General features: G+C 43.0%; 1 protein-coding gene across 10 annotated transcripts; it reads right to left on the bottom strand.

Moving 5' to 3' along the window:
• Positions 1 to 154: 154 nt before the first annotated feature.
• On the bottom strand, positions 155 to 27,220 carry SOAT1 (sterol O-acyltransferase 1). Of its 10 annotated transcripts, none has more exons than XM_085586693.1 (17): positions 26,844 to 27,220; positions 25,727 to 25,846; positions 24,608 to 24,741; positions 17,257 to 17,315; positions 13,378 to 13,526; positions 13,222 to 13,281; positions 12,813 to 12,920; positions 10,895 to 11,177; positions 9,729 to 9,807; positions 9,021 to 9,102; positions 8,320 to 8,365; positions 7,108 to 7,237; positions 6,609 to 6,706; positions 6,042 to 6,140; positions 5,406 to 5,541; positions 4,374 to 4,519; positions 155 to 3,582 (listed from the first exon to the last, which is right to left on the bottom strand). In XM_085586693.1, exons 3-17 carry the CDS (start codon positions 24,729 to 24,731, stop codon positions 3,526 to 3,528), a joined length of 1,656 nt encoding a protein of 551 aa, XP_085442819.1. In that variant the 5' UTR covers positions 24,732 to 24,741; positions 25,727 to 25,846; positions 26,844 to 27,220; the 3' UTR covers positions 155 to 3,525. The 10 variants fall into 10 exon arrangements, with proteins under 10 accessions (XP_085442819.1, XP_085442818.1, XP_085442817.1 ...); XM_085586692.1 differs by having other exon boundaries at positions 27,162 to 27,220; XM_085586691.1 differs by having other exon boundaries at positions 25,727 to 27,220.
• Positions 27,221 to 27,957: the final 737 nt, after the last annotated feature.

Here is a 27,957-nt window from a genome sequence, read left to right as displayed (position 1 = left end):
CCTTCACATGGCTCTTTACAACATCTCCCCACAGCAGCCACCTTTCTCAGGAGAGAAACCCCACATATCTTACTTTGCTCCCAATCCCATCCTCTGTGCCCTCTTGTAACTCCCCCCAAAACAGGTACCTCAGAGAAAAAACAGGCCAAAGCAATTTCTTTTCCTCCCCTAATAGCAAAATATTTTTTAACTGCTGTAATACAGTAGATTATAAACAGCTCTTGTATGCAACAGAACATGTACAGGTTACATCATGGAACAGCTGGTGCCAGCGCCAGGGCTAATGCTGAAGTGTCCTCTGCCACAGCCAGGGACAGGCCACCACGGCTGGGCACTTGGAGAGGGGACAAGGCGAGGCTGGCTGGGGTCTGTGGCAAGCTGGTTCCGATGCTGCAGAGCACATGAACTCCTGGAATCTGCTGTCCCTCTGGCACGTCTGCATTCAGAAACAGGAGCTCAACCAATTCAGCCTGCCTTCAGCAGGTAGGGCAGGTGCAATCCATGTAATATCATACTGAACAAATCCAGCAGGAATTCCCCCAGCTTCCCCCCACAGCACATACTGTGCTCAGACAGCTGTCACAGGAGAGCACAGAGCTTACAGCTCAGACCCAGGACCGCTTCACTCCCAACAGCTGGCAGCCACACACCCCAGCAGAAAGGACAGATGAAGCATGAGACTCCACGGAGCTTTGGTCTTCCCAGGAACAAACAGTTTTCTGCATGAAAACCGCAGGATACATTTTGATGGAGTAACACTGATTTTTGTGAGGTTATTGAGCAAGAAGCTGCAGCTGTACTGGCTGCCATTCCAAAGCTGAAGGCTTCCCACCTCACAACTGAGGGAGTTACCATGGAAGCAAGCTGCACAGTTCTTATGTTGGAAAGAACAACAGAAAACAGTATATGTTATATTACATTATAATAAGAACTCATAATGGGCAGGTTGGGAACCTTCACATCCTCACCACTGACCAGAACATTGCACTGCTCTGGTCAAGTACTCTGGCACTTGCAGTCTAAGAAACTCAAACATGGTATAATTGAATTTAATTAAATAAGCAACGTGCAAAAGACTTAGTATTTCCCCTCCAGCACTCTTGAGAAAAATGAAAATAAGCCCAAATTCAAAAGCAATTTAAAAAACCCACAAAACTGAAAGTAATTCAAATTGTTAATGCCCTAACAGCACAGTTACGAGATGCCTTGATCTACAAGGCTGAAAACCTCAGCTTGTCAAAAACTAAGACTAGTTCTAACAGCTGAGCATCCCTTTCTGGTTGCCTTTTGCTTGCCAGATGCTCAAGCCCTCAGGCTTCAAACAGTGATGATGCTGACACAGTAAATGCTGATATTCCTTCTGGGCACATAACAGTGCCAGGTGTGAGGGAAACACCAAAACAGGAAACAAAGTGCCATCCTTTGGTCTCTTTTTGACCTGCCATGGGTATCAAGATGGCAAACCAAGTCCCTAATCCATCCCACCCTCTTTGAGTGCAGTTCCCTAAGTGTTTTGAGCACCAAACAAAAAGTATTGGACTGAATCTCATCCTATACTAAGGAGGTGACAAAGCAGTTTGGCCAAAGGGCGTTTTTTGTATTTTTGACTGTTTGTTCACTAAGGAAGCTCAGTTGTTCCAGAACTTCTGATCTCTCCTCCCACAAAAGGTATGGTGAAAGATTTCAGATTACTTAATCTGAATGATGATTAAGTAATCTATTTAATTCTCAGGATTTTACATACAAATACTGCCAAATTTGAGCATATAGTTCCTCTGAAATTACTTCAACAATTTCATCAATTTTTAGCAGGAGGTGTTTTCAGGAGAACCTCACACAGAAACACTATTTGGCAAATATGACGTGGTACAATATCCTTTCTCAAGAGCATGATTCCTACTTACTCAAGACTTGGGAGAAGTTGAAGTATTCCCCATCTTTCATGAAATTACTTCTGACTGAGGTTAGTGAAAGTAGAAAGCCCAAAGGAGAGTCTGAAGTGGCTTGCAAGACAAGTCCACCAATGGTCCCAATGCTGCTGGTATGAATTACACAGGGCTGTAGGTAGTAAGGAAATGCTGTTTCCCATTGGCAGTTTCTGACAACATTTGAGTAATTGTAAAGTATTTGTCACCAAAGTTCTGGTATCTCTATCAGGTGGCCCTTTTCACCACAGTTAAGGTATGTCCATCAGGTCACCCTGTCTACAATAATGGGAGTTACAGTTCCAGTAGAACTGGAGTGGTCTGTACCCAGACACTCTGCAAGTTCCCTGTTCTGTTTAGCACCTGACAGAACAAGGGAGCTGAAGGAACTCTGACTGATTCATTGCTATGGAAACACCAAACTCACACAGGGCCCCTGCCTTTATTGGTGTGTGTGGGAGGATGTCCTACCTCTTCACCAAGAGGGCAGTACCCAGGAGACTGATCTCCACCTGAAGCCCCCTCTGATGTCAGGGCAGACACAGGCAGGTGACAAAGCAGCTCTTGGGCAACCCTCATTCCCAGCAGCATTAGAAACTTCTCCAATGCACATGGGCAAGGTGTGCTGGCACACTGAACTGCATGTGGCCACTTGAAAGATCATGCTCTGTACCTCTAAAGTTGATCCCATTTTCTTAGAGACTGGTCATATTACTTCAAGTTTTTCTTAGTGAAGAAACCCTTATGAACCTGTGTACCTTAAAGCACCTGTCAACTTAAAGCAAAAGCTCTTTTACAAGTTAATCATGTTAACTGATTACCTAGAACAGCAGAAAGGAAGAGCAAGACGAAAAAGTACTCCTCAAGTCACAAGGGCCTTCAGAGAACAAAAATGCTGTAAGGCAGCTGGGAACTAAATGAATACAGAGAAACAAATTTTTGGTGTAAAAAGTCATATAAAGACTGTACACACCATGCCCTGCTTCTGAACCTGACTCAGCATGGTGACAATCCCTCTTTCTCTGCCCATTTTATATCTGTTGGCATACACAGGATGCAGTTTGAAGCCAGCCAAGAAAACTTTGGCCATCTTCAGAGCAAGGAGGCAAATACCCTGTTGCTCTGCCACTTGTCCGTGTCACAGTGGCAGGCAGGATCATGAAGAATGGAAGTTTTGTAGACATCCCATTACCAAAAAGGACAAAAAAAAAATTGCAAATGATGGCTAAGAAAGATGGATGGATACCAACAATGAGCTACCAGCAAATCTGACTAGCTTGCCTCTTGTCCAGAAAAGCAGCAACTTGGGGGGACCCCTGGATGAGTAGGATTCCAGTAGACTCCACCTTCAGCTCAGTGTTTTACTGGCATGGAAATGGCTCAAAGTGGGACAGCATATTATAGATGCTGCCTTTGAAGTCTGTTGCAATCCAGGTCAACTGGTTTGCTCCAGCAATGTTTAAAAAAATTACAGTTTCTCCCCAGTAATGAGGAGGCCCAACTTCCCTTAGAAAAAGTCTGTAGTAAGTCAGATCATTGGTCCAAATACTTGGAGGACACTTCTGTTTTTCTGTGATGACATGGCCAGAGCACCCCATTTTCACATCTTCACATGACACGCCCACGATCGTGGCTTTAAATAGTCCAGGAATGTGGGCTGCAAAACATGGAGAGGCAGTAAATTAGTCACAAGCCAACAGCACCAGCTGTGGTACGAGCTGCTGAAATCAAACTTCACTAACAGGAAAGATAAAAACACATTTCTGCACCCTACAACCCTGTTCACCACCCCCTTCACTAAGCAGTGTCTGGAAGTGTAAGTACAGCCACAAATTCTGTTACATCAGATAAACACTGGGCCTAGTAGCCTGTTGTATCAAGAAGCCAAGTAATTTATGATGGCAAACTCTCAATTGAGGAGAATCAAACCTAAAATAGAAGCTGCCAAGGATACCTTTGGTTAAAACTGAAATCAGCTGGGACAGCAGGAAGTTTTATCTCTAACAGAATCTGGTACCAAGAAAATGAGTTAAGAGAAACCACCACCAAACCCCCAAACTATCTACAGGTAACCACTTTTCACCACCGCTCACTCTAGCCTGGGAGAGGCACAAGAGGTACAGTTTTTGTGGGCCTCCTCCAAAAGTTTCTCCTGACTTCACTGGCCAAGTGCTGAAGTTCCATTGCCACACCCTAAATGAGGTCTAGTATATCCTCAGAAATGGGGTAACACCACCCTCAGTTTCAAGTAGTAAAATTCTACTAGCATAGAAGGAGCATTACTGAACACACTTCTGCTAGGCAGCCTCTAGGCCAATCTATCCTAAGGAATGGATGCAGCACACTGCCAGAAAGGTTGGTGCCATTTAACTTCCACTCTTCCTGCACAGCAAGACAGGCCAGCCACTCCCACAGCTGGTTATCCCAGGGGAATAAGCAGGCACTCACATTTTCCGTGGGGCAGTACTGGCGGGCGTACCACTCCTGGCTGTAGAGGCAGATGATGACACCTTGGCCCAGGAAGAGGGAAGTCCACATGATCACATTCCAGAAGGGCCCTTTCCGACGGTCATTCAGGGTGAAGTTGAAGACCACTGAAAAGGGGAAAAATGAGAAGCATTATTCAGGAACAAACTTAAGATTCAAGTATCAAAGATGAACTGATTTTACTGGATCATCTCCTCCTTTCACTTAATCTCTGGAGCAACATGGCTACTGCATGAAAATCTGATTATGCTTGGCAATAGAGCAAAAACTCTGAGCTGATTCTTACATTTACCTCCAACAAGCTGTGTGCCTCTAGGGATCATTATTATTGGTGTTACACTGGTCACCAAGGCATAGCAGGGGTGGCCTAGAGTTTATTAGAACCCTCTAACTCAAAACGCAAAAAGAAATGCAAGAGCTCTAACTTCTAAATGGACTCTTCTCTTGGATTATATTCTTTTCTGACCCAGAGATGGGGTAACTGAGAGGTGTTTTAAAAACTTTTATTCTATTTTCAGTCTCATGAGAAAGGTGAAACAATACAGATGTTATAATTCATGCCATCATAAATCCATTTCCCACACACTTCCTCACTGCAGTAGAAAACTAATAGTTTCATTATACTATATAAGAATAGGGGAAGACTGATAAGCTGCTGACACACAGCAATTCAACAACAGCTTGGCAAAGAGGAAGCAGTGCTGTTAAACTGTGCAGTGCCACAGAACAGCAGTGTACATATAAATCTTTCTTCCTTGCCACCAAGACCTTTGGAAGCCCCAAGCTTTGAATCCTCAGTGTATATATAGGTGTGTATCTCCTGAGCTGCAAAAATCCATTCACAAAGCTTGGACTCACAATTGCAACCCTTGGGCAACAATACTGTTAGTGCTGAGGGAACTGCTGGCATCATTATCAAAAACACAAAGCATGCTTCTCTAAAAAAGCCACAAACCCCACAGCCACTCCCACACTCTCTTCCTTGGAGCTTACCTCCAAAGCATGTAAACAGGCAGAAGAGAACTGGATAGAAGAAGCCAAAGCAGATGCTGAGGACATACTCGTGCACAGCAGCTGACACAGTGAAGACAGACAGCATGGCTGCTGCTCTGAACTTTTTCCCAAAAAACTGCAAGAGGGAAGAACACCAAGTATTAGGAGCTATTCTGCTGTGGTTTTAGCTTGGTTGTTGCAACACACTGAATTTTCTTCCCTGAGCTAAGAAGGTTCTCCTCCAGCCAAGAGGCACATGTGAAATGCTATGTGCCTTACAGAACTCCTTAGGGTTTAGGTGTTTCTCTTCAGGTATATTTTAGGTTCTCTGCATTAGAACTTGTGCTGAGCCCACTCATTAAATACCTACCACAGCTTATGGAAACAGTGCAACATGAGTTCTAACTGCTGAGGCAGTCTCTGCATTCCTGCATCCTGGCCCCACATTTTGCACACACTAAGGACTTGGAAATGAGCAATGGATCTCTCTAAAAGCACAGTGGCTCCCCACAACAGCTGACATGAAACATTTTTATGCTTCTAAACAGATAGGGATGGTGCATCTTGACAAATGTACTGTTTTTCCCAGTATTTGATTGTTTAATTAACAAAAGAATACATCTGCTTGTTACTCACCCAAAGGAAATCCCTGTAGGCATAATAATAGAGCCAGTCATGTACCACCACATTCCAGGTTCTGTAGTAGTTTGCATAGGATGTGGAATTCCACCAGTCCTGAAAGCACAATTGAAAGACTATAAATCTAATTAACTATAAAAACATTCTAGAGGACTTTCCTAGCATATCAAATTGAAAAATATTAAACAAAATAATACCAAGCTAACATAATTTGACCAAGCTTTCCATCACACTTCCAACATTCTACTTGGAGTATTAAGGTCTGGTTTTATCCCAAACTGCAGTGGCTGATGTGATAAAAGAACAAAAAGGCTAATGGAGCTATTGGGTAGATCTGGTGGCTGCTTTTGTTTGTGCACAGGGTGTTTCACCTTAAAGCAACTCAGATTGCCAAGCAGCAATCAAATCTGTTCTACAGCAGAGCAACAAATTTAAGCCTTAACAGCATAAACCAAGCAAATTCCCATGACTGCTTTGGTAGAACAATCTTCAGTTTCCTCCTCTTTTTTTTTCTTATGACAATGACTTTCAGAAGCTTTATAAACTACAGCTCCTGCTTCTCACCTTGTAGAACATCCTGTCTGCAAAGCGTAGCATCTCGGCAAACGCATTGAGCCAACAGTGAAGGAATGCAAAGAACACCAGGAAGAGAATCAGTACACCTGGAAACAAGGGACAGCCACATCAGTTTTGTAGTGTTTTCTCTCAGCTACAAGCAAGAGGACCCAACACAGTCAAAAACTGTTCTTACAGGCACTGACACAGATGAACTCTACTCTTTTGTACAGGTAGCACAAAAGAATTTCAGTTTCTCACCACACCAGGCCCCGCTCACCCCAGAGGGCAACAGCAAGGCTGCCCCAGAGCCTGCAGCTTAATTTGAAGACAGTTAAAGTCAAACCCAGCTTTTATTTTGTATTGCTGATTTTGAAGCTTCACCCCTTAATGCTGCAGTCTGCCCACAAGATTTCCTTTGTTGATCTCTGCCTGTCATAAATGCATCTCAAATGAAGCACTTCTCCCTTCCACAGAGATGAAAGACACTCATGGATCTGGGCCTTACCTGGCAGGATGGAGTTGAAGATACAGAGGACCAGCCCTCGAAGGTTGAAGGTTTCCTGACTACTGTTGCGAAACTGAGGAATGCAGAGTCTCACAAAGATGTAGTAGGCATAGAAAAGTGAGCCAAGCACCTGGAACAAAAATACCCCAAAACTTGACTTTGTAACAGGAACGCACAATTAACACATCACCACTTGCCAGCTCTAGGAGAAAGCAGCAGCTGCCAACACAAGCCAAAATGATTTATTTTACATTGCTGCCAATAAACTTCCCCAAGGACCCAGGCAGAAAGAAAGCCACAGCAATCCCTGGAGCATGCTGACAGCCAGCAGCAAAATCAACTTCTCCTTTCTACTATAGCAGCTGTCAGATTTTCCCAGTCCTAGCAACTCACACGTTTTGACACAAAAAATCCATGTCACTGCCAAAGTGCAGAAAATACCCTTGATCTACATCCAAGATAAGGGCAGAAATAATTAAAAATACTTACTGTAGTTAAATCTAATATTAAAGCTTATTTTTATCTTATTCCAAAGGAGACATTTATAAGCCAAAGCACCTCAGGCTTTCTCTGGCTCAAGAACTGATACTGTGGATGTTGAGGTCAAAATGCCAGTCATTGTTGAAAATACCCTGATGCAAGGCAGGTGTGCCCTGTCATCCTCTTTGTCTAACAGCAAGTAGCCAAAGGCCTGTTCATGCTGCCCTTTTTAATTGTTTTGCTCTTTAAACCAAAAATGCATCGTGTGACAGCAAAGGTTTCAGTCACACAAATCCATTACTTGCAAACACAGCCACAAGAAGCTACTGAAGCTCATGGCCACAAATGTGAAAAACCAGTCAACCTTGAACTCAAATAAGCACTGAGGATTTGGACTCCAGGCCTCATTATTTCAAAATTGCTCTGAATATCTGCAGAGAAGAAGCTGTGTCCGTGCATTACAATCAGGGTGAAGAAAGAGGGCATGGGTGTTGCTCTACACACACAGACAGGTTTTTTATCTGGAAGGTTGTTTAAGCAAATTTTTTTTTTTTCTTTCTTTGGCACAATCATTAGTGCAGCAAGATCACAGTTTATTTGTTAGCTGCTGGAAAGTATTCTTTATTGGTAAGGCCATGCCAAGTAGAGTGATTTAATGCCAAAGAGAGCTGTTGAGCAACACATCTTAGATGGTCTCCAGGAGTGTATTCTGCAGAAAAGTACATCACTCACCTGTGCAAACTTGGTAGCTACATATCCCCATCTTATTGTGGGATTCCTAGGAAAAAGAATAGGATATCATACCTAAGTAGGACCTCAAAACAGCAAATCCCTCCCTTCAATTACCTGAAGGATTTTACAATTTTACCAATGTATCCACTGTTAAAAAAAGGCTTCTGAATTCCAGAATTCTTAATCTCCTGACGTTCAAGGGATGTCTGCCCAAATTGCTGGTTCCTCACTTTCAACTACAGCAGAACTCCAGTAATTCCAAAAACAGGAAGGTATCTGGAGGGCAGCACTGTACAGCTCTGTAGAGATGGGGATCTGCAGACAGCTGTGTGAAGGACTGCTGACTTCACACAGCCAAAGTGCAACCCAGCAATGTGCAGAAGAGTTTGGGAGTTCCCACTTAAAAAGGCTTCAGCCACAAACTCAGTGACAGGGCTGCTTATTAGCACCACATAAAACACACAGGTTCCTATTGAAGAAACTGTCTTTCACTACATAATCTGTAGCAAGTTGTTAATTAGTTTAACTTCACGTGAGTTTCCCAAAGAAATAAAAGCAGAACTCCATGAGCAAGTCCTGCCCTTGCCAGCTTAACCACATCTTTATGAAAGGTCTAACTCATAAATTGATCACACCCAGGGGTGCTTAATGATGGCTTCAGTTTTCAGCCTGCTTTAGTGTTCTATTGTTGCCCACATTACCTGGGATAGTTGTCTCTGTAGATGAGGGTGGGAGCAAAGAGGAAGTACAGGTACTGAGAAATTCTGGGAATATGTACCGTGCCTGGGAAGAGGGGGAAATAAAAACCAAAAGCAATCTTTTTACTGACAGCTCAGTTTCCCCCAGTACCCTTTCAAAAAACAGAACCCTTCTCACCTCAGAAACCTCAGTGTGGTAAAGGTATGGGATTTGCAGAGAATAAAACAAACTTGACCTTTCAGATGGTGTGCATGAAGGACAGTTAGCAAGTGAGGGTAACCATCTATGTGCTAACACCTTGGTATCACATTTTCTTTCCTATCAACACATGGGTTCAGGCCAGTCAGCTCTAGCATGCCTTGCTTAAAAGACCTTTTGTTTTATGACTGCTGTCACTTCAACTAGAGCATTGAGCTGAAGGTCTGCAGGCAACATCTAGACCTTTTACTCCTAAAAGAAATAGGGAATCCTGGAGAACAAAGACTGAGGATCCAGAGAGGACTTAAACCTGAACAACAGTCTAGCCTGTTGTCTAATACAACTGAATACAAATGAAGAGGTTCAGGCTGAAATGATGATGCAAAACCTTTGACCTCCCCATCCAAAGTCACCAATTCAAATCCCACCTCTCCAGCTCATGAGGGTAGCTCAAAGCAATGGAAGGAAAGCTGTAGCTGGCTATGTAAAATGAAGCAGGGCAAGTTACTCACCAGACTTGTCCTTCACTGAGGACAGGACTCTGGGGACGTTCTCCCGGATGAAGGAATGAGCCTTCATAACCAGACGAACCTGTAAGGCCAAGAGAAGAGCAGCTTAGTGCTCTCATTTTCACAACCTTCCAGTAACAACTGTGTCAAGCATTTTACAGCAACACCTTCAGCATCTTGGTTTCTTTCCCGTTTAACCCTTTTACAAGGAAAGGGCTACTTCCTCTGCCCACACGTCTGTTTAACTGACATGAATTCCAAGCTCTGCAAGGGGAAACATGCAGCAGCAACTATGGCTCAGGAGTCAAATCACATCTACACTTGCAGGACTACCACATACACAAGGACTCTGAATAACACCAGCAAGTCACTAATCAGCTAACACTAACTTAAAATTGAAGGGAAACCCCTCTCCATTTCAGCAGGCCATGATGTTTCCAAGTCTAGGTGTCTCCGTGAAGTTACGCATGTTGTACAGCAATTATCACTACTTGGGTGTAAGGTGGTGCCCCACATGAACAGTCCACAGCTGTCAAGCAGGTTTTTCTTTTAATTTTGTTTTAATACCAAAGAAGAACCAAAAGTTGAGCCAGTCAAAAGTTAGTTCTTAAAACTCATCCTTGTTTTAATCTGATGGACTGACCAGACCTCCACTCTTGCACTCTTCTCCTGCTCCCTGCCACAAAAATAATTCCACTTCCAAACAAGTCCTGATGACAGAGCCAAGACACTTGCTTCTTGAGAACAGAAATGCCAACAGGAACCACTTCTTGACCATGTACTTGCTTTTTTTGGGTTTTGTTTTTTTAAAAAGGAACTTTACAGCTTCCTTGTGGACTCTGGCACAATATGTTCTTAAAACTGGTTTTAAGCACTTAGTATCCATAAGACAACCAAAAACAAATGGGTAAAATCCACAGTAAAATCTTAAATACTAGGTAAAAAACAAGTGGTTTCCAGGTCAAAATGAAGTTTATTCTCTACTCTTTCTTACTAGATTTGCTGCATGTAACTGTCATCAAGTCTCAGATGCAGCATCCACAGCCTTGGCTTATTTAATGAATAAAAATAACATTTGACTTCTTTAGGAAGAAAGACCCTTTCCACTTGGAAATCAAAATTCAATTCAATGTATCCTAGGATACAGAGGATGCAGGGTAGGGACTTACCTGTTCCAGTATTACAATGAAGCGGGAAGCTGGAGGCAGGGCATAGGCTACAGCAACATAGGTTGGTCCAAACCCAAGCCCAGCTATTTGGAAGAGTGTGAACAGCATCCCATAGAAGAAAGAGTGGATTGCACGATGGGAGGAACTGGAATAGCCTTGGGCCCACCGGACAAAAAGGTTGTATGGAATAAATACTGTGGCACTGAACATGCACAGCCAAGCACAGAAGACAACTGGGAACTTTCCAAAAACAAAGACCAGAAGATCAAATCCAAGGACCAGCCTAGAAGGAACAAGGAAAGAGAATTTTTGAGCATCCTTTCTTTGATTAGAAATACTTCTACTCCACTAAGTGGCTACAAAACACAAAGCTTCCAGATCATAATTGTTTGACAGTCTGGATAGAAGTGACCGTGGCAATTTCAGCTCAGGGCTGTCTGTGGCAGTTTCAAGAGGCCACCCTCAAGTATCACAGAAACTAAGAGGAGGACTCATGCCATCAGTGCTGTCAGGCACAGCTTACCTTCAAATCCCACAGGGCTTAAGCACATCTCCAAGATCAGCATGTGCTTTAAGAGTAGGCTCAAGCTCATCCCTCCTAAGAACAAGCATGTGACTGAACAATCCACTGCTGGACCAGGGTCCACGAGATCTTTTGAGAAGCACTCCCAGGACATCATCACTACTGCACTGAAACTCAGGTCTTCCCAGGAGTTTAAGCCGAAAGAGGCTTCTTCCCTGCCTCTACAGGTATGGGGTATTTTAACACCCAACACTCAGACCTAGTTTAATCCTTTTCTGTGGGCATTCCATGTGGATTCAGTTTAGAAGTTACCCAAAAGGCTCAGGGTCTTTAGAAGGTCAGTCCAAATAAGAGCAACTGGTGTGCACTGGGTGCTTTAGTCCATTAATCAAGCTTAAACATAGGGACATAAACAAAAGGCTGATCAACTTCACTGCCTCTCACTTGGAGCTTACTCCTACAATAAGCAGCTCTTCTAAACTAAGACCAAAGAAGATAACAGTACAAAATACACCAACAAAAGTTATTCCTTCTCAGGAAGGAATGAGGTGGAGGCTCAATTGCAAACTGGATCCAATTATCTAGCTAAGACCAAAGATTATTTTTAAAGTAGTAAGGGTATCTAGCCCTAGTTGATTTTAAGGTAAATACCCATTGTCCCCCAATGTCCACACACTGGTAAGTTAGGATCAGCTAAACAATACTCAATAGCACACAAGCCTGTTCTCAGACTAAAGGGACAATGATTATAATCAAGATACAGCTCTGGTTTTGTACACTGAAGAGCAGATAATCAGCAAGATAAACACGTAATCCTACTTGTGTACATGAGATACAGCTTGCCAAAATACTATTTAAGCAACAAGTGAGGAAAGCAGTCTTTCACAATCTTATTCACAACTGGCTACCTGCTAAGCACTATCTTAACAGAGGCTCTGCCAACATCCTTGAGATTTTTCCCCAGGAAAAACAAAGTTCTATTTTTATTTAAGTACAAGTACAGTGTTCCAGAACTGTCATTTTTAAACAGAGGAAGGACTGCTGAAGTATTTAAAGTTTTTCTAAGCAGAGTCCTTCAAGCAACACAAGCAGCTGAAAGCTGCTGTCTCATTAAAGATACTCAACCAAAGTATTCCACATTCCCTTTTGCCAGCCTCATGATGAGCTAAGCATGTTAGGGTGAACTGTGTGGCTACAATTCTCACGTAAACACATCAGTTAGCAGTGTTTTCCTAATATCCAGCTTTCCAATTTGAAATGGTCACACCCTTTCAACACTTCCAACAACACCCCAAGAAGGATTCCCCCTTCTTTCTCCACCATTCTGCAGTTTCACATGCATCTCTGGAAGAGCTATTCCCAGCTCTTATCCCTGTCTTTCCAAGGCATTCTTACCTTCCTTCATCAATGAAGTCTACTAGAAGTGTACTGAGGATGAAGACGATGAGAAGAGCGATGAACATGTGGTAGATTGTCCTGATGTGACTCACTTCAAACAGCTCACTAAGGGAGAAACCAGAGTTAAGGAACAACTGGGGTGTCAGACACAGACACTTCCTCAGCTTATCCCCAGACAAAGGATAATTAGCCATGATCCCAGTGGTACTGAGAGGGCTGTAATTAAGGTTTATATTTGCAAGATGTAGTACAGATATTTTAGAAAAAGAGAAGCTTGAACAGATTAACCCCCATGGATTTGAACATAAGACTGTGGATGGTGGCAGTGAAAGTACATCAAAGCAAAGGCTCATTAGTTTGCTATCAAGGGTATTTTCAGTGAATTTGATGAAGTTAAGTTACTCACTCCAAAAGGGACCTCCTAGCAGTAAAGATTTTCCCATGTTCTGGAGGAGCCCTTGAAGTCCTGCAAACAAAAAAGATTTGACATTTGAGACAAAAAAGGAAATAAAGCTTCCAGGAAACATAACCTTGTTATGGCAACAGCTTAAAAGGAACTTACTTGGCTTTGTGCAGTTCCTTCTCTGCACAGGAAGCTGGGAAAAGGGAGGCTGGAGATGAAGAATCCAGGAGTGCTGATTTTGCCACCAAACTGTTCACAAACTCTGTGAAGTGACTGTCCACCTCTTTCATGAAAGCTGGCTTCAGTTGCTGACAGAGTAAAAACACAGCAGTAAACTGTTTAACTTGCTGGATACATTTTCCTAAAATATTTATATTTTATCCTGGAGCAGGACAGAGCAAGGCATCAAGGAAACATTTCTGTACAATGCACCAACAGCTGGAGCCTACTTAGATAAGACTGGGCCTTATCCTGACCTGTTCACACACCTTTGAATAGCATTTATCTTCTCCATCAGATTCAACACAGAATTGCTCTAGCCTTTTAGAAGACTGTCAGAGCTCTGAGAATTTAGTTCTTTAATGTTTAGTCCTCAAACACTAAACGTGATGGAGCACAGCTGAGAGCCAACCCCTGAGCTCCTGAACACTCTGCCAGACAGCCATCACCTTCAGCACAGGCAAAAGGCAAGTTTCAAGAAATTATTTAAAATCTAACTGCATCTTATGTTTTGTTTTCTTAATGCAGTGTTTACAAGCCATCTTTGTCAGACCATCCTTTGCCTGGGATTTTTCCAGTTTGCCTCCAGATTCAAGGTGCAAATCTTCCTACATAATAATTACATATCATCATTTCATCTGCTTTTCCTACTGATCAGCTGCTCAAGAAACAGATGTTTCCCAGATCAGAATTCCCAACTTCTATCTGATCTACCTTCTCATCTTGAAGGTTGAAAAGAACAAAAAAAACAAAAACCACCAGTTTTCAAGGAGGTTTCTGGGGAAGAGAGGGTTGTGTGGAGATCTCACAGCACCTGCCAGGTGCAAAGTGGATCTACAAGGAAGTCAGAGAGGGACTCTTCATGAGGAACTGGAGTGACAGGACAAGGAGCAATGACTTCAAACTGGCAGAGGGTAAGTTTAAATCAAATCTTAGGAAAAAAATCTTCCCTGTGAGGGTGGGGAGGCCCCGGCACAGGGTGCCCAGAGAAGCTGTGACTGCCCCTGGATCCCTGGAAGTGTCCAAGGCCACGCTGGATGGGACTTGGAGCAATCTGGGATAGTGGAAGGTGGTCCTGCCATGGCAGGGGGTGGAGCAGGATGATCTTTAAGGTCCTTTCCAACCCAAGTTATTCCACAATCCTATAAAATGCATTAACAGATGAGGTATTCTTACACAATGCTCCTATTTAATGTGACAACAGCCAAGTTAGTTTAACTCTCTGGCAGAAAATACAAGACAATCTCAAGTGAGACCACATAGAAGCAGAAGACCCTGAAGTCACAGTGGATCAGAAATCTATATTCCTTCTATTTTATAGTGGTCATATACAGAGAGATCTCTTGAAACAAAAGCTGCAGATGGAGAAGGAGCAGATTAATATTTAACTTTAAAAAACATTTTTCTCCTATTTTGCAGCTTCCAGAATAGACTAAATAAGCTTTCCCAGTGCTTAACAAAATTCTTAGGATCTGGCTACTTTTAGATATTGCTTTCCTGGGAGGCAAAGGACTGGCTCTGCAAGAGACATGAACTTGTCCCTTTAAAAACGAGAAAAAATACAAACAACAAATATTGAATACTTGTGAATATAACCTGTAACAGAAGACACTGGTGCTCTCTGGTACAGCCTAATTTTACAGCATATGTGCATATATCCCTACAAAAAAAAAAATCAAATAGAAATTCCTACTTCTGTTGGAGTGCTCAAATTTCCATGCTAAACAAAGCACTATTCATTTCCATCAAAATACATATCTATTTTTTAATAGTGTCTCCCCATTTTTAGCCTAATCTCTCCTCAAGTGAGGCTTTAGCAGATGGTATTTCCTTAAAGTACCTCTTCCCTTTGGCTGGCACTCTGCTGAGATTGCCTCCTCCTAACACAGCCCTCCAGGGCTGATACCAACACGAGCATGTTTGGATTGGGAGAGGAGGGCATGAGTTCTTAATGGATAATCAAATATAAACCAGAGTACAGACCCTGCAGTAATTGTAACTAACTGTAATTACAAACCAAAAACCTTTGAAAGAATGCTATGCCAGCAGAAGCTGGCCAATAATAAAAAAATGATAGCAAGTCAGAGAAAGTTAGGAAAGTAAGCCTTACTTGTAAAGTTGCAACAGTTCCCCAGAACTTTACTCATTCTAACAAATTGAGTAATTTTTGTCACTGACACCTGATAACAGCCCTGACCTAGTGACAGAACACACCCTTCTCAACTCCCTTTAGAATTAATAAAGGACTGGACTTTTAGACTGCAGATGCTTGAAGACCTCCTATGCATAGCACCCAGCTCCTACAAATCCCATTTACACCTTGACCAGGCTTTCCACTAGTCAAACATCTTCCTTACAATTTAGATACCTATCACAGTAAAGGTAAACTGCAATCCAAGCCTCTGTTCACTGGTTCCCACAAAAAAATGGCCCAGCACTCTAGGAATTCTCAGGTATTTTGCAGTAGGGTGTATTGTATTTTTTCCCCTCAGCCTTGAGGCATCCGAGAGCTGCATAATTCAAAGCTTAAAATCTGATCTCCCTGTGTTTTGGGAGAAACTTCAACAATTAAAATACTACTGGTTTTCTATTATTTTCTTTGTGGGTAAGAAACTTTTTCTATGAATTGTGTCTCAAAGTTGGTGACCAGGAAAAAGAAAGGAACAAGAGACACTCCTGAAGAAAGAAATCCAAGGTCAAGTTGTCCTCTTGCAACCATCTAGTGCTCCCTGGAACTTCGAAAGCTACTTGTGCTTTACAGTGAAAGCTTTCTCCTGCAAACACCCACTGCCAACACAATGATTAATGACTGTTCTGTCTGCAGAGAAGTTACCAAGCTTGATCTCCTGTTCTCAGTAAGGATAAACAGGATAAGACAACAGCCAAAATAAAAATCTGAGCTGACTACCCTTCTAAAGGGCTGAATTTAAGGAGTTCAGCAGAAAACACAGCAGCACCTTTTGCAGAAGACAATTTAACGACACCTTAGTTATACCTGTTATAAATGACATACCACCTATAGAGGTAGGGAGAAAAAGGAAAAAAAAGTGAAACAGGAAAATATCTCAATGGTGCAAGGTATTTTTCTCTGTCTAAGTATCCACTCCCTATTATTCATGTCAAGCTGGCAATTAGATTACTTCAAATTTTCAAGGGAATTTTCTGCAATAAAATTATGCAAGAGTTCAGGGCAATTTGCCCTGAAGAATACAGGTGCCACAAAACAATGGTTAACAAGGAGGGTGCAGTTCATTGTTAGCCAATTTCATTTAATTTGGACATAAATCACCTTAATATAATCTAAGACAAAGGCAGCCCACACAGATGCAGATGGTGCCAGAAACACCCAGTGCTATTTTCTATGAGGATATTGTTCACTGACAAAAAGAATGAGACTAAAGCTCAGGAAGGTCATCTCCACAGCCAGGGCAGCAAAAGCTGTGAGGTGCAAGCTCCATGCTGCCCTTTATTCAATGGATAGCAGGACACCGAGTATTTTAAAGGCTCAATATGCAAGCAGACTGGCTAATCATCACACTGCCAAAAGTTAGTGGTAAGGCAATTTCCATTTTATTTACAGGTTGCAAAGATCATTCTTATCTTTGGACTTCAATCTATTGGGGTCAAGTAAGACAGATCCTCATTACGTCAGACTACCCCTCTTGTGCTAAGTGGGAGAGAGAAAGAGGGCTGTGGAAAAGTCACTGCACTCAATCTAGGACTGAATAGGGCTATTTGTGTTCCAGGGCTAGTGACTCTCCAAAAGACTTCCAAGGTCAATTGTCCTGCTCCCCACCACAAGCAACTATTATGGTTTACCTCAGCTTCTGCTATGAGCTGCATTTTCCTCGTTATCACGTGGTCCACATCAACCCAGCCTAAGGAAGGAAAGCAAATATTGAATATTTTTTGTTGCATGTCTGAAAACAGAAACAGCACAGCATACAGTAGTTCAGACACCAATTTTTCAATAGCATTTCTGACTTCTAATAGGGTCCCACTAAATTCAAATCAAAGCTGCAGGAAGTGCATAAACTATGACCAAATATTTTAGGATCACAGCACTGTAAGATAGCCAACAGCTGAGAACATGCTAGATTTTATTTTTCATCAGCAACTCTGCAAATTTATCCAAGGTCCCTAAACATATTCAGCCTTGAAGCAGCAATCAGAATGACCCTTAGAAGGTCATTTCCAAGTGTGCTGATTTTTTATCAGGGTTTTATCTAAATCAGACATAAACTTAGTTTGTCTGGAGGCCTCTACATTGCTAACAAACAAGGCAGTCAGCCACAGGTATTAGCAAAATACCACTGTCAGCTCTAAGGCTGAATGGCAAGTTGGACAGCTATCCTGTGCTCAAACCTGGCTATTTCCACTCCTTTCATGCCCCAGGATAAGTGCTAGATATCAGTGTGACTGTATCCCTGAATATGTTTGACTGTTTAAATAAACAGTCAGGTTTAACATGCCATCAATATAATAATATAATCTGACTTCTGTAATCACTAACACCATTGGCCAATAGGTAAAGCCTCAAATGCCACCTTTCTTTCACATTCAAAACTACACATGTGAGATGCCTCTGTGACATCAAGAGGAACAACAGCCACAGGTCAGACATTTCAGACTAGCTGTGTTTTAGGACATGCACCAGCTGGTGTTTCACTTCTCCAATAACTACAACACAGAAGATAAAGTTACTTAAAACAGAGAGTCTTGCACATGAAGGAAAATCAAGATTGAAGCAGCATCCATCCCCCTAAAATACCAGTCAGAGTGAAAAGACAGCAGCAACTTTGCCTTGTTCACATCCTTTGGCATTTATAGCTACAGCACCACCTTACACACTGACACACAGCCAGCATTACAACTTGCATATTTGGTTTCTAAGACAAGATTGCCAATTTTAGAAAAAGAAGGTACTAAAGTGATTCCCTAATAAGATTCCAGAGAAGCATGAGATAACAGATTTGCTGTAGAGGTGCCAAAGTTGTGCTGCTGTGACACAAGAAAACAGATTGAGAGCACTATCACAGTGCATAACATGGCCTGCTGTATGTGCACAGCCTCCACACACAAAGCAGTTTCATTTTCAGAGCAGGAAGTGCTTCGGTGCTGCTCAGGAGCCTCAGTCAGCCTGTTTGAACAACTGGTTTTAAGTAGTTTTGGTAGGCCCGCTTCAGAGGTGACTCCAATTCAGTACTGGAAAAGAGTACAACAAGTAAAACAAGAAACTATCTTCAGTGAAGCTATGATCAGTTGTTACTATTAATTCCCCTTCCCACTGACCAACCAGGAATTTTTATTCTTGTCAGTGTGCAAGAATTTTGGTTTTTTCCTATCTGCTACACAAGCTATAGATTTAAGGACAGACCAGCAACAACTGCCTATAACTTAACAGACTTCTGATGTAACAACAAACAAGGCAACCGCTTAACAGCATTTATTTTACCTTCATCCAAGATCTGTTTTGACAAAAATAGAACTCCTGGTTGCTAAGCATCTCACCTCCAAGACAAAAAAAACCCAACCAAACACCTCAGCATTTAAGCTCATTGTGCCGTTACATTTGCAGAACAGCAACAGTTTGAAAAACAATTTAAGAACATAAAACACCCTTGACCCACTCAGCTTATGCACTTTGCTGGTCTCAAATAGGTTCTCCCCCAACATATTAAAAAAAATAAATTGTTTCACAAGCAGCAGAACTGTATCCCCTTCAGATGTTCTCAGGACCTCTACTTCCTCATTGTGCCACTCCAAATTGTATCCCTGGCCCACTCCTTCTGTTACTACTATGGGAAGAACTACCTGCAGCTGACTTGATGGAAAGCAGAACAGAGCTGCTGAGCTCAAAGAACAACTAACCTTACCCTTAAAAAAAAATCTAGGAATTTGTGTCCCTTACCCAGCTGCCAATCTTCAAGATGATATCAAGTTTGCTTGAAGCCACCCAACAACAGCCAAAGAGAACAGGACACATGGAACTTAAGGAATTGCATTATCTCCTTTTACAGATAAGCTAAAAATAAAATAGCCAGTTCTTTGACCATATATTTCCTGTCAGATCTTGCCTTCAAACCCTCAGTCATTAAAAACTCACATTAAAAACTACCCAGGCATGGCTCACTTTGGAAATAAAACACCCTCTTAGATACAAGGACTTAAAACTGGGTATAGCTTTACATATACCAAATGTTCAGCTTTAATGGTTGTACAAGAAACGAGGACAGTCTCCAACCTGCTGATGCTGTAATTGCTAAATTGGAATTTAAAGTGTCCTCCTGTCACTTTAGTTGCCCTCATACTAGTGTGCATACACAGAAAATATTAGAAACACAGCACCTTTTAATATGTTTTAAAACCAAGATCTCCATGTCTTCAGTCTAAGCAACTCATGACAAAGTAAACTCACCTGTGAGCTTGTCTTTCTCAGCACAAAATCTTCTGTAGAAGAAAACTCACCCCAAACCCAACCCATTCTGCTGTATTGCATCACCCCATAAACCCAGCTGTGTCACAAGACAGATACCAGAGAAAAAGCACATAATCTTTAATCACTCAACTTCCCTTGCACAAGACACCACTTATGTTCTGTCAGGTCACTGGAGAAGAGATTCATCACACAATTTTGTGTCTAAAAGGAAATGTGCACTGGTGAGTTGTTCAAATCTTCACTTTCCTTTGACCCTGCAAATGAAGCCTGGATCCCTCTGTATCACTTTGGGATTGCAACAGCATTATAGAAAAATGGACTCAAGGCTGCACTATACAAGGAGGCACACCTTTGCCTTTAAAAGAAGTTGAGGTATGCCTTAAGAAGACAGAAAATATATTTAAAGTCATGAGAAAGTTGTCTTGAAGACTAGTATGAAATAGTGCCATATTTCAGAGGAGGCTTAAGCATAGCTTCATTTGGAAGAGCTTTGTTCACAGGAAGAAACTCTTTATTTAATGGCCTTGGGGTTCACTTCCCATCAGCAAGGACATTAACAAGATCTTTAGAGGCCCACTGGTCTTGAGCTTGATCCTTCTAGAAAGTGACTCCTCTGTACAGACCAAATTCCAAGCAGGTTCAAAAGCCAAGAAGAAAAAAATACTGAACAATTGTAAGCTTTGTTTCTCTTTGAAAACCAAGCCAATAAAAAAAATCACCTGAAGATTGAGAAAGCTTCTTAATTGTTGAGCAGTTGAGCAACTAAAATGTCACAAGATTGACAAAGTATGTCTTCTACAGGATCTTGTTGTCCCTTTTTCAACCCACTCTTGTACATTTTACAGATAAGTGACATTTGAAATGGGTAGAGCAGAGAATCACTCGCATGATGTTGGGGCTGCAGCTTGGGATCCAAAAAAAACCAGCTTTGTCATTTCTTGATAAGACAACTTCCCATTCAAGAGGTTAAAGCAACACAGGCAGAGGAATTTCATTACTGTCAGTCACCTGGATTTAAAGGCCCCCTCTCCAAAAACACTAAAGATGTTATCAGAAGCAAAGCAATATTAAAGCCAATCTAGAGCAGGGCTACTGTAAAGAGGGGAGGAGTTCCATATTGCTACAATACAATACACATTAATAATTTGATACTAATGAGCCCTTATTCTTACTTATGGTAATTTATTTGGTCACTCAGCAATTAGAGGCAAGTTATGACTAGACTCAGATGATCTGTCTAAAGAATTCACAGGCCATAGGTCACTGCACTGCTGGGCAAGCATTTAGCTTAAAAAGTCAGTTCTGCAGTGACATGGAACCCAAACAACCTCTTCACTAGCTGGAAGGAACACCAGTATTCTCTACATTATGCTACTACATCCACAGGCTCTTCAAAAGAAACTGCTGAGCCTTCACCCAAACCACAGGTTCCAAAACATGAAAGCCCCTAGAGTTACCAGAATCCACTTAGACAAAACAGCTTTTTATCTGTCTCTCAGAAACACATCCCAGATACTCAGTTCAAGCAGCTTAATCCACAAGAAGAAGCCTGTTGAAACACTGAACACTCATTACTGTGAGTCATACAGCAAAGGCTAAATCTTTCCAAATCGCTCCCCCTTGGAGAGCTCTCTCCTCCTCCATCCCCCTGTAGGCACACAGTTTGTGTATCACCATGAACTTCTGCACCAAGGATGATCGATAGTAACCTCTCACTGGAAGATAATATCCCTTTCTAAGATCAGCATTACCAGTCAGGCTTACTCACACCAAACAGATATGCCACATAGCTTGTTTGCAGATCAGCCTCCAGAGACACTTCCAGTCCTTGCCTGATAGCTGGGCAAACAAGAACAGACCCCAAACCCACCTTTTTACTGCTCTGAACACACTGTCTGTGCATTTTAGAGGCATTCACGTGCACACTTATGATCCATGTCCTCTCTAGCCTTTTAAGATCTGTCCATGCAGTTTCTGTTAAGCTCATTCCAGGTGACTGGTACAGTCTGATACCAATATCCCATTAGGCAGAGCAGTTTTATATTTCTCTATGTTATCTCCTGCTGAAAACATATAAAACTAATCTTATTAAGGAAGCCTGGCTTTGACAGGGGATTATTGCCACCTAGATCATCTACTGACTCTGAGCCATGACCAAATTAGTTGTTTAATTACAACTCTGGAGCTAATTCAAGGAAGAGAAATTATGTATAACACTGAAGTCCAGCTAATCTGTCAAAGTGAAATTGCAGGCTGAATAATTACAAGATAGAAACAAATCAAGGCACAGAAGTTGGCCATCTCCAAGTTATGAGTATTTCCACACTTCTATAAAATTGGGTGTACCTGAGTAAAAACTATTTGAATCTTAGAACCCAAGCAATGAAACAATCTTCAGAAGCACTGCAGAACCCAGAAAAAAAATAACTGTACAAAAGGATGAATCAGACCTACTGCAGCTCTAAAGCCAATACATGTATTAAAATGAATCCTCTAAGCAATTTCAGACCAGCCAATGGATTTGAGTTTTAATCAAGAAAGGATCAAGGGCCCAAAAACTTCTGGAAACAAGTCAGCTGGCCCTCAACACCTCAACTCTTTCTGTAGAAAGCAGATTGTGTTTTCTATAATCGGAGAGGATTAAGGGTGGGTAACCACATTAAAGGTTTGGTTTTTCTATGGCAATAACTGCCACAAACATGCTACAATACCTACTTCTTGGCCTGGCTAGAATCTCTTGACTGCAATAAACATGCATTTTGTCTAAAATTCTTCACAACACCCAGCATTAAGTTGTTACAATACAAAAAAGCTGTTGCCAGACAGCAGATCATTAGCCTCACACTGCCATTGTGCACATCAGCACTAATGCCTTAGAAACAGCTATTCAGGAGAGAATGGCCAGGATAAAAGAAAGAGAAAAAACATCTATGCCTACTCCTAAGAAATTCTCCCACCTCAGTCATTAAAGTCCTACCTAGTTACACAGGCAGCCTGGACTACAAGAAGAGGCCACTGTCTGCAGCTCAGGAACACTTCAGCTTCATAAACCTTCAACCTTTGGGTCACAGAGCTGCTGATTTTACTCCCTTGTACAGAGGAATTCCTGACCAGAGGGATGCATCTTTCTCCCATGCCTCAAGGCATCAGATTCAAGCCTCCTACCTCCCTGTGTTATTCCTGTTGTCACCAACACTGAGCCAAGAAACACCTCTGCTCAACTGGCAGCAACCTTGGCAGGTAAGATGCACTCAAGTCTTGACTAACCAGGATTTCTCCCTGCTGTCTTTCACTGCAGTTTGTGTGGGATTTAAACCACACTGCACTGTCCCAAGCCAACCCACCAGGCACATGGACACTTTCAAGAGATCCACCCCAAGACATTTGTTTGCTACACACAGCATCTCACCTACAATGAGGTTTTGCCACATCTCAGAGGTGTTAAAAAAAATGGCCTGTAAAGACAGACACACCCACCCATCAAGTCCTAATTATCACTGCTCTATTTATTACTTACCCTTCATTCATTACAATTAAGGAGTTTCCACACATGAAAAGGTTAAAGTGGTAGAACTCTACTCCCAAGCCCAGCATCACTGGATTCCAGTAGACACCAACTCCCTGCAATTTTCTAATACAGTCCCATTTGAACCAATTAAAATTATGTGCAACCAAAATCTTAAAATCCCACTTCTCCAAGCAGTTCGTGCAATGGTTTTCTCTCCAATGCATTTTATTTTCAATAAGAAATCTGACTTGTCCTAAACTTAAACATGCTCCAACTTCCATTTCAGTTGAAGTACTACTGAAATAGTGATGATATCCAGGAGTATATCAGTGAGAATTATCTCCTCGAGTCACTGGCACCAGGATTTTGGCTCTTGTACTCACATGGCACATTTTGATAACCTACTTCAGCTTTTTGCTTAATCTCACAAAGAGAAAGGAAACAAGCTGCAGTTTCATCTCTAACCTCATCATGGGCTGGAATGTAGTACAGCATAAGCCAGGAATTAGAGGGTCACAGAGTCCACTGGCAAAACCACTCATAGTGCCACACAACTGTCCCTGCAACCTAAGGGACAGCATGGCAGCATTGATCCTTCCACAAAGCCAACTTTAAGCCACATAACATCTAAGGTGACCACAAAACAAATGAGCAGACACAACTGTTTATTTTTCAGTTTTCTGGTAGCCAAGATTTAGTCTGAATAAAAGGGAGCTGTCCTAACATGAACAGAATCCCAGAGCATCATTCTCTGTGCATCCTACATCCACCTGTATGTCAGGTGGACACAAACCCTTCGCCTGCTGTGTTAAAGATTATTTTCTTTCTTCTTGAGAAGTCACATACTTAAAGGTTGTAAAGGAAGTAAGATGAAGTCCCAGAAAAAGCATTTACCAGGATTACTCCAAAGTGTTGCCAGAAGGCATTTGCACCATTTACAGCACTAATGAACCTCTTCCTCCTGTGACAGTTAAACACAGTTTTAGATCCCTGCAAGCACTGCAGTGCACAGCTGTTGAGGGAAAGCTCTGCAGGACAGCACTCCAAACAGCCCACACCTGCTGAAGGGGTGCAGCTGGGACACAGGGAGCTCCACCTTCAGCCCTCCCAGAGACAGAAAAACAGAACTGAAGGAGAAAAGAGGCACATCCATGAGTAGAAAGAGCACCTTAAAGGAAATCACATGCCAGAGATGCAACCAGTGCTGAGCCACTGAGCCTCACCATTGCTTGAGTTTTGAAAGGACCTCTCGGCCTCAGGTCTCCTCTGTGTTTCTTCATTCTCAGGGGTCTTGGAGGTTGCAGTGGAGCCAGACTGGCGTTTCCTTACACAGTCATCACCTGCCATGGTTACTTAGCTGCATAAGAAAAGGAGAGAAATAATTAGTAGCAAAAATCTCATTTATTGTTCAATAATATATTTACATAAAGTTAGACTTTCTTCCCTTCATTATGAATTCAGAGCCAGGATAGAGGAAATTCAGCACACACTTGAATTAGTCATTTACTGTTGATCACACTTCCTTTCCCTTACTACAAGCCATACAGGAACAAAGTAACCAAGTATGTTCCCCTACCAGAGTTGTTCCTACAACCATCTCAAAACATCTCCCCACGACATGCTCTTTTCCCTATGAACTTTATAACTACTTAAAATAACTTAAGCTTTTGCAAAATCTTTAAAATAACAAACAGCCCTTGCAATTTTTTCTGACAGCCAGGTGGACATCAAGACTTGTCATCTGTGAGCTGTGGCAGGTTTACTTTGTGGAGTCTCCAGCAATATTTGATCTGAGCCAAGCCCTTTCCTTGTCAAGTTCTCAGCTGCTGCTGCAGGAGCAGCTTCCTCAATGGATCCTTGCATTCTGCTTGGCCAGACAGTGATTGCATTGCAAACCAAGGAAAAACAGGAAGAAAATCAGCTTTGAGCTACACCAGTTCCAGTGACAAAGGTCACTGCTGGAGACAGAGCTGCCAGCAGGGAACACCTGAAGCTCCACATGCAGGATGAAAACAAAATTCTCAGCTAATGAGAAGTGGACAAGGAGACTAATTTGGTCACAAAGTGCTATCCCAGAACACTCTCCATAAAATTCATCTCAAGAATCTCTTGGCCATGTAGCTAACAACTAGGAACAATTTGCAGATTTTTTCCAGAAAACCTCACAGGCATGTATGTAACCACATTTTCAAGCTTGATATATTTTTCATCTTGGCACAAACTCTGCAGCAGATGTGTTTAGCTGCTAGTGAACAGCATACGTGCACCAGCACAGATGAGCTGTTACAGAGAGGCCAGGAAAACCCAGGAACTGGTGAAAAAACAAATTAAGGATAGATTACCTCAGACTAAGGAGGCTGGCACATCTGCAGAAGGGTAATAAAACTATGACCAGAGCTTTTCAGAACTCAGCTTCCTGTGTTTGTCCCTCTAGTAGGGGAGTCTCATATTCTCCTTTCAGGCTACACAGCATACAGGGGAGAAACACCAGCCACCATCAAAAAAACAAATCAATAATTGGGCGAGTTTTCCAGTTCAAACAGAAGACCAAAAGTTTAATTCTTGTCTCGGGATACTTTTCACCTTCTTCAAGAGTTAGGAAGGCATTCCTTCCTTACTGCTGCAGTATCTAACTGAAAACTTAACAGGAGTTAAAAATAACCAATCTTGGGGTGGGGGGAGGGAAGAAAAGTAATGTGTGGCATGAAATAAAATTTAAAGCAATCAACTTAAAGCGTTAACAATTCAGATAGGCTAATTTATCTCAGCACAGCTTTTTCCACACCGAAACACAGTCTGCTAGGGGAAATCTATGAAAACAAACATTTTCCTAATCTAGCTCCCATATGAACAGAGGTACACCTAAACAATTATCAGCACATCAGAGTCTAAAGAGGGCATCAGCCCTTCCCTCCCATCTCTACTAGAGCCAAAACATTCAGGATGCCAGGATAACTCCAAAATGTTCTCTAGCCCCCTCACAAGAGGAAATCGCTCCTCACAATTAGTAAACAATCACTCCTTTCACCCCCCTCTGAGGACATCCACAACTGCAGATGAGTTTCTAGAGCTACAAACCCATTAGCATATTTCTAGCAGAAACTCCCTGATTTCACTGGTATCTGATTTACGGTACTCGCAAAGGGCTCAGAGCCCTTGAGCTTCTCCCTCTTCCCTTTCGACAAAGTGGCAATTAATCAGAAGATGCCTTGGGAGGAAAGCAACACTTTACAGAAGTCCATCTTTGCATTTCAAAAGGCTCGGTGAGGAACAGCTAAGAATCACGGAATGGTTTAGGCTGGAACGGACCTTAAAGATCACCTAACTCCAAACCTCTGCCTCCAATACTAATCACACTAAATAACAACCTCATTAAGACTTTCAGCTCTCAAAAGTTTTCCTTCGAAGACTGCTGTCCCTCGGGCATAGCCCCAAGTCGCAGACCCGGACCCTCGGTACCTGCAGGGCGAACCAGACAGGGACCAAAACAAAGTTAAGGTCACTCCACAAACCAAAGTTAAGGTCATTCCACAGCTCATCCGCAACGCGCACAACACCCGGCAGGAAAAGGTTTTTTTTTTTTTATCCGAAGCTTGAGGACATCGCTGGGAGCTGCCCAAAGCGCTGCCGAGGCTCCGAGCCAGCCCCTGCCCCGCTACCTCCGCGCACACCCCCGCGCCTCCGCCGAGCCCCAGCCCCGAGCGGCTGCGGGAGCGGGGCGGGACGGCGCGGACACGTTCCCGCGGCCGGGGCGGCCGCCAGCCCGCGGAGCGTCACCTCAGGGCGGCCGAGCCTTCCTCCTCCTCCTCCTCCTCCGCGCGCCGCCGCTGCGCTCTGCCCGCTCCCGCCCGCTCCTCCCAACGCGCGCGCCGCCGCCTCTTCCCGCGGCTCGCGCACGTCACGGCGCAGCGGGCGGGGCGAGCGGCGGCTCCGCCCCTTGGCCGCGGAGGCGGCGCCGCGCCGCGGGGACTGGGGGGAATGGGGGGAATGGGGGACTGGGGGCGGCCCGTGAGGCGCACGAGCGGCGCCCCCTTCCCCTCAGTGTCCCGCCTCCCCCACACCCCCTCAGGCATCGCCGCCTGCTCCCGGCGCTCCTGAGTAGGGGAGTCCGGGGAGGGAAGGGAGCCGCCAAAAACGTGACCCTGCGTTAAGGGTGGGGAACACCCCAGGCTGGTAAAAGCTCGGAAGTCAGAAGGGCCGCCAGCAATCAAACTTTTATCAGTAAGCTACACACTTGGTATGCTGTTACCGGACCTACTGTAGGAACAGTGGGTTCTGGACAAAGCAGTAGGCAGTGGGTTTTGGATAAAGGAGTAGGGGAAAAGAGAAGAGAGAGAGAAAGATATTAGTTACAGAGGAAAAGAGAAGGAAGGGAGGGAAAAAATAAAGAAAAAGAGATCTCTGGTTCTGGCCTCAATCCAGCTGATTCTGGTTCCAGGGTGTCGATCCCACCCGGTCCAAGGTCCAGGTGGGCTCAGGCCCCCACGGGCAAGGCCTGTCCTCGCCCTGAGGGCCCCCTCCACTCCCCACACCCCCGGCGCAAGGAAATATTATTTAAAGGAGCCAGGAGGAC

Source organism: Lonchura striata, chromosome 8 (genome assembly GCF_050655825.1).
Source record: "Lonchura striata isolate lonStrDom1 chromosome 8, ASM5065582v1, whole genome shotgun sequence".
NCBI lineage: Eukaryota > Metazoa > Chordata > Aves > Passeriformes > Estrildidae > Lonchura > Lonchura striata.
This window is presented reverse-complemented; position numbering and strand designations above follow the sequence as displayed.